Source organism: Bufo bufo, chromosome 11, assembly GCF_905171765.1.
Source record: "Bufo bufo chromosome 11, aBufBuf1.1, whole genome shotgun sequence".
NCBI lineage: Eukaryota > Metazoa > Chordata > Amphibia > Anura > Bufonidae > Bufo > Bufo bufo.
Window position 1 is genome coordinate 12,861,671 of NC_053399.1, and position 18,010 is coordinate 12,879,680.

Consider the following 18,010-nt stretch of genomic DNA (forward strand, 5'->3'; position numbering starts at 1 on the left):
GCACAGCACTATGGGGCACTTTTCAGAGGCGCATCCTTGTGCCTCAAACTGAAATCTGCAGTAGTTACAGGAAGGCGCTGATTTCAGGCAAAATTCACGCCGCGAGTGGTGGAAAAAATTGTAAAAAGTGCGGTCTAGCTTCAGTACACGTCCCTATGTGACTGAGGCTGGGGTGTAACGGACACTTTATGGGGCAGTGCAGGGGTCCGGCAGCATCATGCGGACGGTCACTCGTCTTGGGCTGGTCCCCCCCCCCCCCCCTGTACACATGCATGCTGCGCTCGGCTGAGCATGCCTTTGTTCTAGATGGAAAGGGTGAGAAAGTCTGAGGATAGAAGTATTGGGCATGTTGAAATCTAACAGCCCGATCCCTTCCCCCTGAATGTGTATGAACGGAGAAAACAAGACAATGAAACTGAAAATCTGCGCAACGTTTCACATAGATTTGCTCGGCGGCTCGCTATGGACCGGCCATGATAGATATATATACACCATAGACAGTGCTGGCCTGTACAACTGAGCGCGAGCGCCCCCCACTGGTAAGTGTCTGTCCCTACAAGTAAATGATCACATCTACCCTACTGCTCTAATAGGCTCCGCCCATTCATGTCACATGACTCATTCGCCCACGATGGGATTAAGAATTTTATTTATATTTTTATTGTTCTGGCAGAACTGATATTAGACTCTATTACAGAGGATAAGTATTCGAGCAGATCAGACGTCACCCCCATCTCATTCTATTAATGTAGTTAGCATTCACAGACGCAGAGCGCCCGCATAACACACACGCTTCACTGATCGCACTTGCCTGTGGTCGACGTCCTCCTTTCCAGCGTCTCTTGTCGCAGTTGCGCTTCCATTATTTGCCTGAACGATAAGAAATTAAATGATAAACCAAAATATCATATCAGGCATCCGTTATAATGAATGTTGTGCAATACCCCAGTTCTACCACTAGATGTCCTCCTGCTCTTTCCACAGCCTGGTGCATGGGTTTATTAGGATCATTCATCTTGCGGGTAATATAGATGCCAGCAGCGGGTAATGCAATGAAGTCTCGTTAATATTTGTCAATTAAATGACAAAGATCTCTGCACAGGAAGGAAATGAGCTTGCTGGGAGTTGTAGTTTTGCAACAGCTGGAGAGCCACAAGCCAGGGACCACACAGACCTATAGTTGGCATTACCCATGGCCTGCAGCACTATTCCTGTTCTGCATATGTATATTCTGAAGGTGAGGTCGGAGGGGGTTGTGCTCATGTCGGGCTCAGGGGTCGGTCACCTTTGGCTCTCCAGCTGTTGTGAAACTACAATTCCCAGCATGCTCCATTGATTTCTAAGTGAGTTCTTAGAAGAGCAGAGCAAGTATGCATGCTGGGAGTTGTAGTTTCACAACATCTGGAGCGCCCTAGGATGCCTACCCCTGGCATAGAACATCCTGGGGCACCAGGGCAGTGCACAAAAATGCGGATAGGGAGGCACAAATACTTAACTTTTCTGCTTTTGCTTGAATGGCTCTTTAAAGGAAAGTTATCAGCAGGATCAACTCTATTAAACCAGACACGCTCCTTTGGTAGGGTTGATCCTGCTGGTAAAAATAATACCCGTCTTAAGAAAATCGGTTGCAGCGTTCCCGAGAGAAACTGCTTTTATTCTTTATGCCAGGGATGCTCAACCTGCGGCTCTCCAGCTGTTGTAAAACTACAATTCCCACCATTCCCTGCTGTAGGCTGTCTGGGCATGCTCGGAGTTGTAGTTTTGAAACAGCTGGAGAGCCGCAGGTTGGCCATCCCTGCTTTATGCAAAATACAGGTTTCGTAGCACTGAGACGCAGGGCCTAGCCCTTCGGTGCACCTCAGCTATTCAGTGCACTGAAGACATTATTTGTTTATCTTGGGATCGCCGCAAGAGAGTTATCATTGTAATCAGCAGGATCAACCCTACCAGGCACTATTCCTGGTTCACTGGGGTTGTCCTGCTGACCAGTGCTCTTTAAAAGGAAATCTGTCAGAGCCTTTCTCGCCAATAAACACATCTGTGAACATATCTTTCCTGATGTGAAGCAAAGTCTATATAGAGGGGAAACAAAGTTTTATCCAATATGCAAATGAGGACACGAGTGCCCAGTGGGCGGTCCCGATTCCCAGAATTTCCTCCATAATCCCTCACCCTCTGTCGAGATTTACAGCCCCTTTTGTCATCCGGCCTCAGTCTCTGTGTTGCTCAATTGTCGCACCATGAGACCTTAGGATGGCGCTTGCGCAGTACTCCCCAGCCTGTTGGCACAAGTTTCAGTGCTGTACTGTACGTGGCACAGGTGCAGTATTTCGCAGCAGCCGATGCACACTGACAAGAAAGTACAGCGCATGCACCATCCCACAACGCATGTGCGAAATGTCCGATTTTGAGAAGGATGGGGGGGCGACACGAATGGCCAGCGATTATGGAGAACGGCGGCGTGCTGTGCTGTCTGACTTCCCGCACAAGCGCCGTAGGATGCCACATGCACTGTGCTCTCCAGCCTGTACTGTACATGCATGTGCTAAAATCTTACGCATGCGCCATTTAATCATGGGATGCCACACGTGTGAGATTTCAGCGACACAGAGACTGAAATCAGAGCAAAGGAGCTGACAATCTCATACCTCACAACTTTTGAATATTGCAAAAAGTTGCATCGCAGCAATTTGTTTCATACTAGGCCACGCCCCTAACTCCGCCCAAAGAATAATTAGTGACTCTTTCAGATCTGCAGCAGCTGGGGGTCAGTCAGGCGAGGTCCTTTATTGCAGCAGGTGGAGACCCTGGGGCAATAATTTTTTTCTTGCACTAAAATTCATTTAAATATTAGCTCATAAATCATTGGATTATAGATATTTTTAGGTCCAAATTGCACAAAAATAAAGAATTGATGGTTCAGTATGCAGGTAGAAGCCGTACACATAGTTTATACTAAGTTGCAATTTAGTAAATGTATTAATTCCCTGGGTCAAAAAGAGGGAGATTTGGGATGCATGCAATCTAGGCGAAGGGTGAGAGACGCTGGGCAGGGATTACAGAGGAAAGCATGGGCACTTATGGCGCCATGTTCATTTTGGACATACCTGGCGCTGTCATGTGCCTATTGGTGTGAAAGGCTCTGAGTCAGGCTACTTTCACACTAGCGTTTTTACTGGATCCGGCAGGGTTCAGCAAAAACGCTTCCGTTACTGATAATAATACAACCGTCTGCATCCGTTATGAACGGATCCGGTTGTATTCTCTTTAACATAGCCAAGACGGATCCGTCATGAACACCATTGAAAGTCTATGGGGGACGGATCCGTTTTCTATCGTGTCAGAGAAAACGGATCCGTCCCCATTGACTTGCATTGGGGGTCATGCCGGATCAGTCTTGCTCCGTATACCAGGACGGAAAGCAAACTACAACATGTTGCGGTTTGCTCTCCGGTCTGGGAACGGAATGCATTTTGGAGCGCTCCGTTATGTTCCATTCAGTTTATTCCTCATTGACAATGAATGGGGACAAAACGGAAGTGTTTTTTTTTTCCCCGGTACTGAACCCCTATGACTGATCTCAATACCGGAAAACTAAAACGCTAGTGTGAAAGTAGCCTAAGTGATAAAAATGGACACGTTCCCTTTAAATCCTTCTGTTCCACTCAGCCCCTGTTTATAGGACATGTAGGTGGAATAAAACACGTAGCGCTCAGGAGAGTCTAAATTTGAACGTGTTAAAAGCCCTTTTGTCATCCGGCTTCCTGACGGCGTCTCATTTATTTTAAGGATAACTTGTCACCTCTTTGCAGGCGATTATATCCGCCCTGTCCCACCTACAGAACCTTTTGTAGGGGTCAACCACTTTCTTACACTTATTTATTTATTTACAGTACATTTATTTAAACATATGATACAAAGTTGTAAACATTACTCATTTCCCTTTTAGTTTGAATTCTGCCTCCTTTCCGAGACCTGCTGCAGCGCCCATAAACGCCCCACTCTGCCCACGATCGTGCGTCACTTCTCATCCACGTGACATCATTCCTTGGAAGGTCACTTGACCCTCACATCCTTGTCTCAATGTGCGCTCCCGCTCTTTGGTTTGTACAGCGCATGTTCTGTCGCCTCTCTTCAGTGCATGCGCATAAGATATGTCTCAGCACAGCTGTCACTTAGCTTCTATTGTGTAAGAGTTCTGGCTCGGCCCATGCGGAGAGAGCCTTTACTACAGAATGAACTGCTTCTACGGCGCATGCGCCGGGCAGGGAGGTCAGTACTTGCGTAATAGAAGAGAGAGATTATGGTGGCACAGAGAGACATCTACTGCGCATGCGCCAGGCAGGGAGGTCAGTACTTACGCAATAGAAGAGAAATGATGGTGGCACTTAGAGACATCTACTGCGCATGCGCTGGACAAAGGATTCAGGGCAGGTGCAGTGGAAACTGAAGAACAGGAGCTCACATTGAGACGAAAACAAAAATGTGAGCCCCTTCACCTCTCACCTTCTCTGGATCTCCATTTCGTCCGGGGAGGGTCCATTCTGGATGCTCTGGACTTGGCGCTGAGCTGCAGGACCTAAGGGGAAAAAACAATTGTAAGTGGGACATTTTAAAGCTCCGCCCAATCCACTTGGACATTCCCGTAATTTGCATAAGCCCCTCCCTCCTTTAGGTCCATTTTACAAGGCAATCAGATGGACATTTGGGAGATGCATCCAATGGCTTTAGCAATGCGGTCACATGACGATACCAATATGGGTGACGCCATAGTGAAGCTGTGCCATGTACATGGGGGCTGCCATTCACCCCTAGTGAGGAACAGAAGTGACATTATTTTATCACAAGCATGTCTGCTTTTTTGATTATTCAAAAACTTTTTTTTTATACTATGCCCCAAGTTGTGGAAAACTCCTTCAAGCGGAAATCCCCTTTAAGGCTGCTATGTAATTCATTCATTTCCTATTAGCTGGGAAATGACAGACTGGATAATTTGCACGTTTGCTGAGAACATAAATACAGATTTTCATCTCTCGTTACCATGACATTTACATAATCCCCGCCCCCAAAGCAGATATGCAAATGAGCCTTTATGACGGAGACAGACACGCATGTATTCCTATAAGACATCTTATCATATCCTCCGCCATTCTGCTGCGGCGGCGGAATATAAAGCAGGCGCCCTAGTTAGCCGGGCATCCCATCGGTAATCAGCGGATCTGCTTGGAAATTCTGCTTGTTCTTTAGAAAAGAATCCGAGAGGAGAAACGTCATCTGATTTTTTTTTTCTAAAGTAATAATCTTAATTCTTAAAGGGGTTGTTCATATTGATGGCCTATACTCAGGAAGGGGGTCCCCGGCCCCGCACCCCCACCGATCAGCTCTCTTCCTTGACCAAGTCACGATAAATCGGTCACATAGTCTAGACCAGGGATCAGCAACCTTCGGCACTCCGGCTGTTGTGAAACTACAACTCCCAGCATGCTCCTTTCACTTCTGTGGGAGTTCAGAGATCAGCCAAGCAAGTGTGCATGATGAGAGATGTAGTTTCACAACACCTGGACTGCCGGAGGTTGCTGACCCTGGTCTAGACTCAGCTCAGTCTTATTCAAGTGAAGGGTCCGGAGCTGCAATACCAAGCACAGCCACTATACAATGGATGGCGCTGTGCTTGGTAAGCTGCGAGGAGGCTGCGGCACTCATTGGAGCGCCGGTAAATGCAGCGGTCTCAGCTGATCAGTGGGGGTGTCAAAACATTTTGCTTATGGATCCCTGCACGTGTTTCTGAATACATGCATGCCCCTGCAGAGGAGACATGGATGCATGTATATACTGTATACGTACAGCTGTTTGTATGTGTGAGTGTACATAAGAAGATTCAGGTGTTTATGCAAAAATGTGTGTGTATGAAAATAAATAAATGTATACACAGGTGTGTATATGGGTAGGTGTGTCCATGTGCACGTGTGTAGGTATAGTATGTCTGTGTTATGGGGCCACATGATTGCTTGTCATTGCCCTGTATCACCAGCCTCAGACTGGCCCACAGGGGAACACGAATCCCCCGGTGGGCCCCTGAGCAAGGTGGGCCCCTAGTCCCCTAACCCTGTGGCACATGGCACAGTATACTGACATATAGATAGGCTAGGATGCTATACAGTACATTGCCTATGTCCATATAAAAAAAACTGGGTAGTGTGGGAAGATTGTATATGCGTGTAAGCTTCACAGTGGGGCCCCCAGAATTAATTTTACTGGTGGGCCCTAGGAACCCCAGTCCGACACTGTGTATCACTATACATTAGCTGTGGGCTCTCCACAATAGTAACAGAATATCACAGTGCACAAAGGGAACCTGTCACTGGGATTTTGGGTATAGAGCTGAGGACATGGGCTGCTAGATGGCCGCTAGCACATCTGCAATACCTAGTCCCCAAAGCTCTGTGTGCTTTTATTGTGTAAAAAAAAAACTATTTGATACATATGCTAATTTATCTGAGATGAGTCCTGTCCCTGACGCATCTCACATACAGGACTCATCTCAGGTTAATTTGCATATTTATCAAATCTGGGTTTTGTTACACAATAAAAGCACACAGAGCTATGGGGACTGGGTATTGCGGATGTGCTAGCGGCCATCTAGCAGCCCATGTCCTCAGCTCTATACACAAAATCCAGGTGACAGGTTCCCTTTAAGTAACAAACTCAGCACTGCTACATTTCTATACGTATCCCCATTAAAACATACGATTATGACTGCAGGTAAAGGAACATCCGAGAGAGATGCATCATCCATTAACATCTATTTCTGCTGACATCCGGTATCCTGGTCGGATCTTCTATAGATACCAATTACATCTCCCCATTAACTGCAGTATTCTAATTAACAACAAAACTATATCCAAAGAACCACAAGACTGCCTCCGGTCAAACGACTGCCGACTCTAAAGCAAGCGTCTTCGTAAACCATTAGACTGGAATATACAGCATCGTACGGAGAGGGAGATCCTTCAGGCCGCCTGCACACATTGCCAGGGTCGGACTGGGGTTCCTCGGGCCCATCAGAGGAAATTATTCTCGGGGCCCAACCCCCTCCCCCCCCCATATCATCAGTAAAGTTTAAAAGGTTTTGATTCAAAGAAATAGACCCTAATGACAAGTTATTGGCTCCAAATCAATTTTTCTCCTGGACCTTTGGGACCCACCGGAGGATCCTCTGATATTCTGGAGATTTTCCTGCAGAAAAACCACAACGTGATACAGTAACAGCAAAGTGTATGCAATTTAACAAATGTTTTGTTTTTTCGTTGCGGACATTGACCTGCCGTGCGGATTTTGAAATCCTCAGCATGTCAATTATTTCTGTGGATTTTAGTGCAAATGTCACAATTTGCAAGGGTGATATCTGCAAAAAAAAATCTCAAGTAACACATGCGGAGTGTGGTGCGGATACGTAGAGAAATCCACAAGAAATTCTGTGAAGAGGTTCTGTTGTAACCCGCACCCATGTGCAAGTAACCTCAGGGTGCAGTCTAGTGACCCGCTGATGACCCACAGAGCGTCTCTTCCCACTCCCCTGGCCAGAAAGAACAATCTTATTTAGTCTAAATATTTACTAAGATTATTGTTACATTGTTTACAATCCAAAGTTCCAAATGACAATCTACAAAAGTATCAATCAACCAGGAACAATGCTAATAATACAAATAGTGAATAGTAAGATGATGATAAAGAATCGTCACTTCTAAATAACCAGAATGGAAGTAAAATAACTGCATAAAATAAAAATCAATGAAAGAGCAACTGTCAAAGTAAAGAATAAAAAAAAAAAAATGAACATACTAATAACTGCAAAGAAAAAAAAAATACCATCACCTACAGGACATTCTGCAAAGGACGAAGCAGTCGCAGTGGCACAGACAGAAGCAGTGAAGGACCCATTCCTTGCTGACCATGCTATACAAGGCCTCTGAGCAATGTTCAATGGACTCTATTCATTCCCCTTCCTTACCTGCCCTCCCATAGAGTGCCAGGTTACAACCGGTGTAACCAAATCCTTCACTACAGCGCAGGACGGCATCTCGGCTTAAATATTTTATCACAAATTCTATTCAGGCTTTTTTTTTTTTTTTGCAGTAAAAAAAATTAAATAAAATAAAGTGGCAAAATTGTTACTTTTTTTTTTTTTTAAAAAGCGACCAGTTCACATCAGAATATCACATGAGGTGTCCGCTACTGAAATAAAGAATTTTCGGAATTAAATATTAATTGTCTAAATTTTCCATCTGCCGCCTCCTCCTCGTTCTACTTGTTGCCTCTTATCTTTTGGGATAATTTAATATTCCGTCTCGGTTCCTTCCCGTCTATTATTATTTGATGACCGTTTTTTTTTTTTTATTCTGCGTTCTTTCGGGGGTATTGTCCATCTGTTTTGTTGTAATACGTCTGCACAGAGCGATGAATAATTACTTGTAATTGTAATGGGCATAAACGGTGTCCTTGCTGTAGTGCAGAGCCCGTCACTACTGTAATCGGGGTAATAAATTACATTTTGCAAAAAAGAATAAAAAAGTTGAGGTTGCTGAATAAAGGTATAGACAATATAATTTTTAGTATGTTGAAGAATACATCCTTGTAAAAATCTCAGCAGCATTCTGTCACCAGTAGGGGGCAGGTCTGTCTATAAGCAGATGTCTGTCGTCACCACTAGGGGGCAGGCCTGGCTGTATAAAGATGTCTGTCATCACCACTAGGGGGCAGGCCTGGCTGTAGAGAGATGTCTGTCGTCACCACTAGGGGGCAGGCCTGGCTGCATAGAGCTGTCTGTCGTCACCACTAGGGGGCAGGCCTGGCTGCATAGAGATGACTGTCGTCACCACTAGGGGGCAGGCCTGGCTGCATAGAGCTGTCTGTTGTCACCACTAGGGGCAGGCCTGGCTGTATAGAGATGTCTGTCGTCACCACTAGGGGGCAGGCCTGGCTGTATAGAGATGTCTGTCGTCACCACTAGGGGGCAGGCCTGGCTGTATAGAGATGTCTGTCGTCACCACTAGGGGGCAGGCCTGGCTGTATAAAGATGTCTGTCGTCACCAGTAGGGGGCAGGCCTGGCTGTATAAAGATGTCTGTCGTCACCAGTAGGGGGCAGGCCTGGCTGTATAGAGATGTCTGTCGTCACCACTAGGGGCAGGCCTGGCTGTATAGAGATGTCTGTCGTCACCACTAGGGGCAGGCCTGGCTGTATAGAGCTGTCTGTCGTCACCAGTAGGGGGCAGGCCTGGCTGTATAGAGATGTCTGTCGTCACCACTAGGGGGCAGGCCTGGCTGTATAGAGCTGTCTGTCGTCACCACTAGGGGGCAGGCCTTGCTGTATAGAGATGTCTGTCGTCACCACTAGGGGGCAGGCCTGGCTGTATAGAGATGTCTGTCGTCACCACTAGGGGGCAGGCCTGGCTGTATAGAGATGTCTGTCGTCACCAGTAGGGGGCAGGCCTTGCTGTATAGAGATGTCTGTCGTCACCACTAGGGGGCAGGCCTGGCTGTATAGAGCTGTCTGTCGTCACCACTAGGGGGCAGGCCTGGCTGTATAGAGATGTCTGTTGTCACCACTAGGGGCGCACCTGTCTATACAGATGTTGTCACCACTAGGGGGCGCACCTGTCTACCCACAGACATCCAATGCTGAACACATCCCTGTAATCTTATTATTTTCAGACCATCAGATGACAGACTAGAGGAAATTTACTGTACAAACTAAGCGCTATATGGACGATACATGGTAAGAGGGGTGGGGGGAGGGATACCATTCTTATCGTGACTTTCATCACTTGTGGTGAGAGGAGATTCCATAATTGAGATATTTTCCCTTCCCCTTATGGATGCTTTCACTGACCCCCTGTCAGCCTCCAGCATACATCTCATTGAGACCCATCAGACACACTTACCGTCCACATTCCAGTCAGATGTCTAATGAAACATTTTACCTTGGCTGAATGACGAAAAGTAACAGAACCTTCTACGGAGCTGCGTTAGCAACAACATAATTGTAACCACGGGCGAATTAAAGGGGTCGTCCAGTGGGATAATTTTAATTTTTTTTTTAATAGGGGCAGAATGGGTTAAAAATAAATAAAAGCGGTATCACTCATCCCAGGGATCCCCCCCAATGTGTAGCTTACCGGGTCTCTGCTGCTCTGCACTTCCTGGTCCTGCAGGAACGCACAGGAAATGCCCGCTCAACCAATCACTGGTTGAGGTGGGCGACCGCTGCGGCCAGTGTACGCCTGAGTGGGCATTTCCTGTGTGTCGAGGCGGGACCAGTAGGGGGACCCTGTAAGTGTTAAAACTAAAACAGAGCGGGGCCCCGGACTCCAATAATGCCAACCCATGGGACATTTTTGGCTAATCTGGCATTAGGACCCTTAGCCAGATTCATGGGTGCTACGTTTTACTCGAATATGCAAAGTATTTACTAAGAGTGTGTTTCGACTAATGAGGGTCCCCGGAATAAGGTTTATCCATCATTATCCCGTAAATGTGGCCCCTGGGGAGGTATCGGGATCTCCAGACAAAGGAGCAATGGAAATGCCGGCCAAGAGATCCTCTTACTGGAGCTGCTCAAAGGATGGGCAATTAAATAGTCTGTTAAGAATAAGCCCTCATGGTCCCACGACGAATCCACCGCCCCGTGAGCGGAGATACAACCTTCTGCAAAGGAAGATTTTTTTTATTTTTTTTTGGGGGGGGGGGGGGGGGATTTTCTCTTTTTGCAACCGCTACCTGCAGCAAAAACGCACGCAACCATTTTATTATCTATTGCTCCAGTGCAGGGACGGGCAACCTGCGGCCCTCCAGGTGTCGGAAAACTACAATTCCTACCGTGTCCTGCTGTCGGCTGATGGGCATGCTGGAAGTTGTAGTTTTGCAAAAGCTGGAGAGTCGCAGGTTGGCCATCCCTGCTCCGGTGCACGTGAACTAAAAATAACAACTTTGCAAACGTTCTACATTTTAAAAAAAACAAAAACTTTTGTGTATACAGCTCCTATGCAGAACTATGTGTCTCTACAGTAACAGACTACCAGTAAAACCATTGTGCAGTCTGAACCTGCACTTATGTGGTAAAGGGGTTTTCCAAAAGTTTTTATTTTTTTTAAATCAGTGGGGTCTGACACCCGGAACCCCCGTCGATCAGTTGTTTCAGAAGAGACAGGCGTTCACAGTAGCTCCGTGACCTTCTCTCAGTTTTTTCATAGGTCATATGACGTCACGTTCATCGGTCACCTGGTCTAGGCACAGCTCAGCCCCATAGGGCTGAGTGCAATACCAAGCACAGCCACTATACAATGGACGGCGCTGTGCTTGGTGAGCAGAGAGAAGGCCGCGGAGCTACTGTGAGCGCCGGTGCCTTCTCAAACAGCTGATCAGTGGGGGTCCTGGGCGCCGGACACCCACCGGTCAGTAGGGTACATAGCAAAGATCAAACAGATCGAAGGGTTTGGTGTTCGCCCCCTTTTCAATCCTAACCACCGGACCAAAACCCAACAATGCAGTTGAATAAACCTGAACGGGTTCTTGGCACCTAGCGGCAAACATGATGGGACTAGCCCAGGGATGCTCAACCTGCGGCCCTCCGGCTGTTGAAAAACTACAACTCCCACCATGCCCTGCTGTAGGCTGTCCAGGAATGATGGGAGTTGTAGTTTTGCAACAGCTGGAGGGCCGCAGGTTGAGCATCCCTGTGCTAGCCTATAAGAGCGCCATGGGATATCACAATGCTCCTTCCTCTCTTACATATGGGGTATCAAGAAGAGGGGCTGGCGAGAGTGAAGACATAAAGGACGGCAGGATCCGACTACACACAGCCTGTAGTCTGTAACCATGGAGACACATAGGACGGCAGGGTAGCTGTGCACACAAAACGGTAGGAGATAATTAAATCAAGACCATTTGCAAAGTAACTTCATTTCAGATGCACTGGATGCAGAGCTGCAACAGTGGAAGTAAAATGACGACTCTTAGGGCTCATGCACACAAACGTATTTTATTTCCGTGTCCGTTCAGTTTTTTTTTTTTTGCAGAACCAATCATTTCAAAAGGGGTCTGCAAAAAAAATGAAAGATACTCCGTGTGCATTCCGTTTCCGTATTTCAGTTCCGCAAAAAAATAGAACATGTCCTATTATTGTCCGCATTACGGACAAGGATAGGACTGTTCTATTGGGGGCCGGCTGTTCCGTTCCGCAAAATACAGAATGCACACGGACATCATTCGTACTGCAAAATACATACGGTCGTGTGCATGAGCCCTAAATATCAAGTATCCACCGACGTCTCATTTGCGTTCCACTGCTCTAAATACAAGCGTCTATTCCTGCTTGACGGAGCTTATTGGGAATATTTTTAGCGCATGCTTACGCCTCAGGCCTCCGGTGTGCAGACGCCTCGGGTCTCCTCTAATCGAAAAAAGTCTATTATGTAACATTATGAAGCCGCCCTGCGTCACCTACATAACATTCATCTCTATGGATCATTGACGCTGCTCGCTTCCAGGTTACACATTGCTATTGTCATGCACACGACCAGTGGCTTTTTTTTTTTTCCACATCTTGTCAGCATTTTTTTGCGGATCGTATGCGGAACCATTCATTTCTTCATCCGTATGTCCGTTCCGCTGCACCCCCAAAAGAAACAGAACATGTTCCATTCTTGTCCGATAGGACCGTTCTATATAAAGCAGGATGTTCTGCAAAATACAGAATGCACACAGCTGATATCCGTGTTTCGCGGATGCGCAATTTTATGAATGGCAAAAACTGCAACGGCCGTGTGCATGAGCCCTTAGGCACAGTCATGTGAACCCAGCCTGTACAGAGAGACACTGCGCCCCTATAGCCATCTATTGGAGGGCTGCTGTAATATGCCACCATATGGTCCAGCTTTACAGAAGGGTCTTCTACCTAGCAGAGTACTTTCCAGACCTGCATTGTATGGCATCTGATGGAGCATTGCTAACGGTTCTGTTCTCCTGGATTCATATGGAATCGGTCATATAATAAGCCTCTCAAAGGTCCCATGGACCAGAGTGATGTATTAGGACTCGGCAGTGGTGTAATATGTCTGTATTAGGACTCGGCGGTGGTGTAATATGTCTGTATTAGGACTCGGCGGTGGTGTAATATGTCTGTATTAGGACTCGGCGGTGGTGTAATATGTCTGTATTAGGACTCGGCAGTGGTGTAATATGTCTGGATTAGGACTCGGCGGTGGTGTAATATGTCTGTATTAGGACTCGGCGGTGGTGTAATATGTCTGTATTAGGACTTGGCGGTGGTGTAATATGTCTGTATTAGGACTCGGCGGTGGTGTAATATGTCTGTATTAGGACTCGGCGGTGGTGTAATATGTCTGTATTAGGACTCGGCGGTGGTGTAATATGTCTGTATTAGGACTCGGCGGTGGTGTAATATGTCTGTATTAGGACTCGGCGGTGGTGTAATATGTCTGTATTAGGACTCGGCGGTGGTGTAATATGTCTGTATTAGGACTCGGCGGTGGTGTAATATGTCTGTATTAGGACTCGGCAGTGGTGTAATATGTCTGTATTAGGACTCGGCGGTGGTGTAATATGTCTGTATTAGGACTCGGCGGTGTCGTAATATGTCTGTATTAGGACTCGGCGGTGGTGTAATATGTCTGTATTAGGACTCGGCGGTGGTGTAATATGTCTGGATTAGGACTCGGCGGTGGTGTAATATGTCTGGATTAGGACTCGGCGGTGGTGTAATATGTCTGTATTAGGACTCGGCGGTGGTGTAATATGTCTGGATTAGGACTCGGCGGTGGTGTAATATGTCTGTGTGCATAAGATCTTGATCAGGTGAAATATGACATGTTTAATTTCTAAGAAAATGTAACATTACGTCATGTTTTGATGGAAATACATAGTAAATGGCTTAATAATAATTATACTAAAATGACATTTATAGTAATGTATCCTCAGAATGATGACATATAATAAAAATGTTGCAATGACAACTATATTATATGTTAATTTCTATTATTATTTGTATTCTCTTCCTTGTTATGCAATTTAATTACCGGTATATTTATTATTCTATTATACATTTAGGATTATTATACTTATTAGCAATATGATGCATAATTGTACAGTATTGTGCATTATGTTATTAGCTTTACTACTTACCATGTATTTGTTTTATAATTCATTATTTAAATTACTAGTATTATTATTATTATATTTATCATATTAATTTTCTATTTTCTAGGCTCTGTTCACACTACTGTCAATGTCTCTGTACAGGATAGCCATGACCGATCCGATCTAACCAGATCCCAACAAATCTTACTGGATTATAATGGGATCCGTCAGGTTTTCCAGTATTTCATGACGGGAAGATATTATCAATGTCCAAAAACCGACTGAACCCAAACAGAAAGGGAAAAGACGCCCTTAATATTCTTCCAGCTTTACAACACGGTCACTTTTATAAAAATAAAAAAAGGAGAAAATGTATTTCTGTACAAAATGTATAAATTTAGAATTCTAACATTAAATACGTATTTTTAACTGTAGGTTTATTTTTACCAGTTACTACAAGCGCGTTCTAGATCTTCAGCCCAAACCTACGGCTCACAACAATGACTTTTCCATCCTACGGTTTGCAGGCATCAGGCGTGCAGCGTAATGTCCAGTCATCGAGGGGTTAAGATGAAGCATACTCACAGGTCAGGCTGATGGCGGCCAAGCGGATTTGTTTGCGTCGACCCCTTTGACCCAGCATATTAAATGACGCAAATTATCAGCCGAGTGGGGGCCCAGGCAGGACGGTCACCGAGACGGGACTAAGAATAAATCCAAATGACTCATCGGGGATAAAGGATCAGAATTCAGGCAAAATAAAGAATTTCCATGGACACAGAACGGAGACGCCAGCAGAAAACGTCCATTGAATACAAGCCAAGAATTAAGCCCCCAAAAGACTCCCAGGGATATTTTGGACAGAAAGCCCTCCAATCAGGTCAGGAGTCCGGCTAGACCATATATGTATCCCAATAGGCAGCCTCCGGAGGCTGAAACAGGAGCCGACCTTGCCTGCCTATAGCCAGCACCACGTGTCACTTGTCAGGGTAAAATACAGCAAAAGAAGGGGTACGACCAGAATCCAAGAAAAATACATGGGGGTTAGGTGGGGAATAAAAAAATATTTTTTTTGCATTTTAAAAATATTTTTTACTTTAATATTTTTTTATTTTATATAATTTAATTCTGTGGATTTATATAGTGTATTTTTTGTAATGTTTTATTTTTTGACGTTATTTTGTATTGATTTCTGTTTCAATTATTTAATAATGTTTTCATAATAGATAGAATTTTTATTTACTTATATTTTTCATTTACTAGTTTTTCAAATTTTTTTAACCCACACATAGGAAACAGGCATTAAAACCGTCTCATAGCGCTCATAATAAAGTCAGAGAATAAATAGGTCCGCACCCGTTCCAGATATTGCGGAATGGATGCGGACCCATTTGCGGACGTGTGAATGGACCCTTATTGTCCGTATAACGGACAAGGATAGTACTGTTCTATCAGGGGCCAGCTGTTCCGTTCCGCAAAAATCTGAATACACACGGACGTCATCCGTGTTTTTTGCGGACTGTAAAATGATGCATGAAAAACTGCAAGATGCAGATTTTGGTTCTATATTTAGTGCAAATGCAGAGAAATCTGCATGAAAATCTGAGCAGAATTTCTCTTTTGAAATCAGAACCCGTGTGTACATAGCCTTAGGTCTCATGCACACGACCGTTGTTGTGTTCCATTCCGCAAAATAGGGTTCCGTTGTTCCGTGATCCGTTTCCGTTTTTGTTTCCGTGTGTCTTCCTTTATTTTTGAAAGATCACCAGACATGAAGGAAAGTAAAAAAAATCTAAGACAGGTTTGCCATGCAGATGATAGGAAAAAAACGGACGCGGATGACAATCTTGTGTGCCTCCGCATTTTTTCGCGGTCCCATTGACTTGAATGGGTCCGCGAACCGTTTTCCGCGGAAAAAATGGGACAGGTTATATTTTTTGGACGGACTGGAACCACGGATCACGGACGCGGATGACAAACGGTGCTTTAGCCGAGTTTTCAACGGACCCATTGAAAGTCAACAGGTCCGCAGAAAATCACGAAAAACGGAACAACGGACACGGAATAAAACAACGGTCGTGTGCATGAGGCCTTAGACTATTCTAATAATATAAAGCAGGGATCAGCAACCTCCGGCGCTCCTGCTGTTCTGAAACTACAACTCCCAGAATCCTCCATTCACTTCTAGGGGAGTCAGCCAAGCAAGTGTGCATGCTGGGAGTTGTAGTTTTTACAGCAGCTGCAGTGACAAAGGTTGCTGACCCCCTGATTTAAAGTGACATTTCCACATTTATTATGTAACATTTGCCCAAAGTAACACCGACCCCCTCAATGCAGGAGGCTCAATGCATAACTCATAGAAACCAAGACAAAAGACGTTTATCCCTTATACAAATGAGGACTGCAGTGCACCGAGGGCGGGGCCAGCACCGAGGGCGGGGCCAGCACTGAAGGGCTAAGCCCCACCCCTCAGTGCCCTGAAGCTCTCATTAGCATAAACAAATAACTGTATTTCTTGGGAATGACACAATCATTTTCATCAGCAGGATCAACCCTTCCAGGGAGTAGGTCTGATAGAGTAGGGTTGGCTCTGCTGACAGGTGCTCTTTAGAGGTTTTTCATAGAAATGAATCAATCACTCTCTGTGTAAAAATGTCTGCAACTTTGTAACAGGTGTTTTAATTCTCCACCATTTTCCAGACTTCCGCTTGCTGTCAATGAATGAAAACAGCCAGAGACCTCCTATTTCACAAAAGTTGAGGATTTGCTCCAATTGCGTCCAGTCTAGACAATGCTCTGTGAGCCAAGTATATCAACAGAACAAACCTCTCGGCTCGTTTGCTACAATGTATCAGAGAATTGCACAGATTGGATACAATTGCGACAAAGAACAGCAAGGAAAGTAAATGAAGCCGTGGCGACACGACAGACCGCCTGCGCGGCGACTTCTCATAGTTTTACCTCCGTCTTGTGAGTTCATGATGTTGAGCGCGAACAGCATGGCGTTGGAGAAAGCGGTGGCCTCTTCTTTGCTTGCAAAGTTCAAGCCGTACACCTGCCGGGCGTCCCTCCATTGGTGAAAGGTTGGCGTGGCCTGGTTGTATTTCAGACCTTTCACAAGTGAATAGTTTATTACTACCTGAAAGGAAGAAACGCGATATCTCACAATGGAAGCGGCCGACCCGAAGCGAAAGTTACAGCACCCGGCTGGGGCTCAGTGAAGGGCAGAGGTGCTCTCCATGATTAGGAAAAGATGGCTGCCTTCTTCCAAAAACAGCGCCACTCCTATCCACGGGTTAAATCTGGTATTGCAGCAAGGCTTTACTGAAGCGACTAGAGCTGAGCTGCAATACCAGGCACAACCTATGGACACGTGTGGCGCTGTTTTACTAATTCTATGGAATGCTGCAGTTTATAAATAATGTGTAATAAAAAGTTCTACAACGGTCTAGTATACGTTGTGTGTCTATTCCCATCATTTTCAACATCTCTGCTTGCAGTGAGTCAAGACAGACAACCTTGTTTGCATTAAAGTGGTATTTCCATTGTCATCCACGGGATATGCTACAAATGTGTGATAGATGCAGGCCCTACCTTTGGGACCCCCAGACTTGGTGATGGATGATTGGAGAGGTGGGTGCACATGTGCGGAGTTCTCTTCATTTATTTCTATGGGAGTCACGGAAACGGCGACCCCTCCATTCATTGGGGCAGGATGGTCGTCCCTCATTCTAGACAGAGGGTGGGACCTGCATCTATCAGGCATTTATGGCATACCCTACAAATATGCTGTAAATGTCCAAGGGAGGAATACCCCTTTAAGGGTACGTTCACACTAGCGTTTTTGTTTTCCGG

General features: G+C 45.6%; 1 protein-coding gene across 7 annotated transcripts in view; it reads right to left on the minus strand.

Annotated features, from left to right (window-relative positions):
- EVL (Enah/Vasp-like) overlaps positions 1-18,010 on the minus strand; it is a 111,821-nt gene that overhangs the window by 20,451 nt on the left and 73,360 nt on the right. For all 7 annotated transcript variants that reach the window (XM_040412676.1, XM_040412674.1, XM_040412673.1 and 4 more), the window contains 3 exons: positions 17,117-17,294; positions 4,507-4,579; positions 812-870 (listed from right to left, as the gene is read on the minus strand). In XM_040412676.1, coding sequence (XP_040268610.1) covers positions 812-870; positions 4,507-4,579; positions 17,117-17,294 — 310 coding nt within the window. The remainder of the gene's footprint in view (positions 1-811; positions 871-4,506; positions 4,580-17,116; positions 17,295-18,010) is intronic.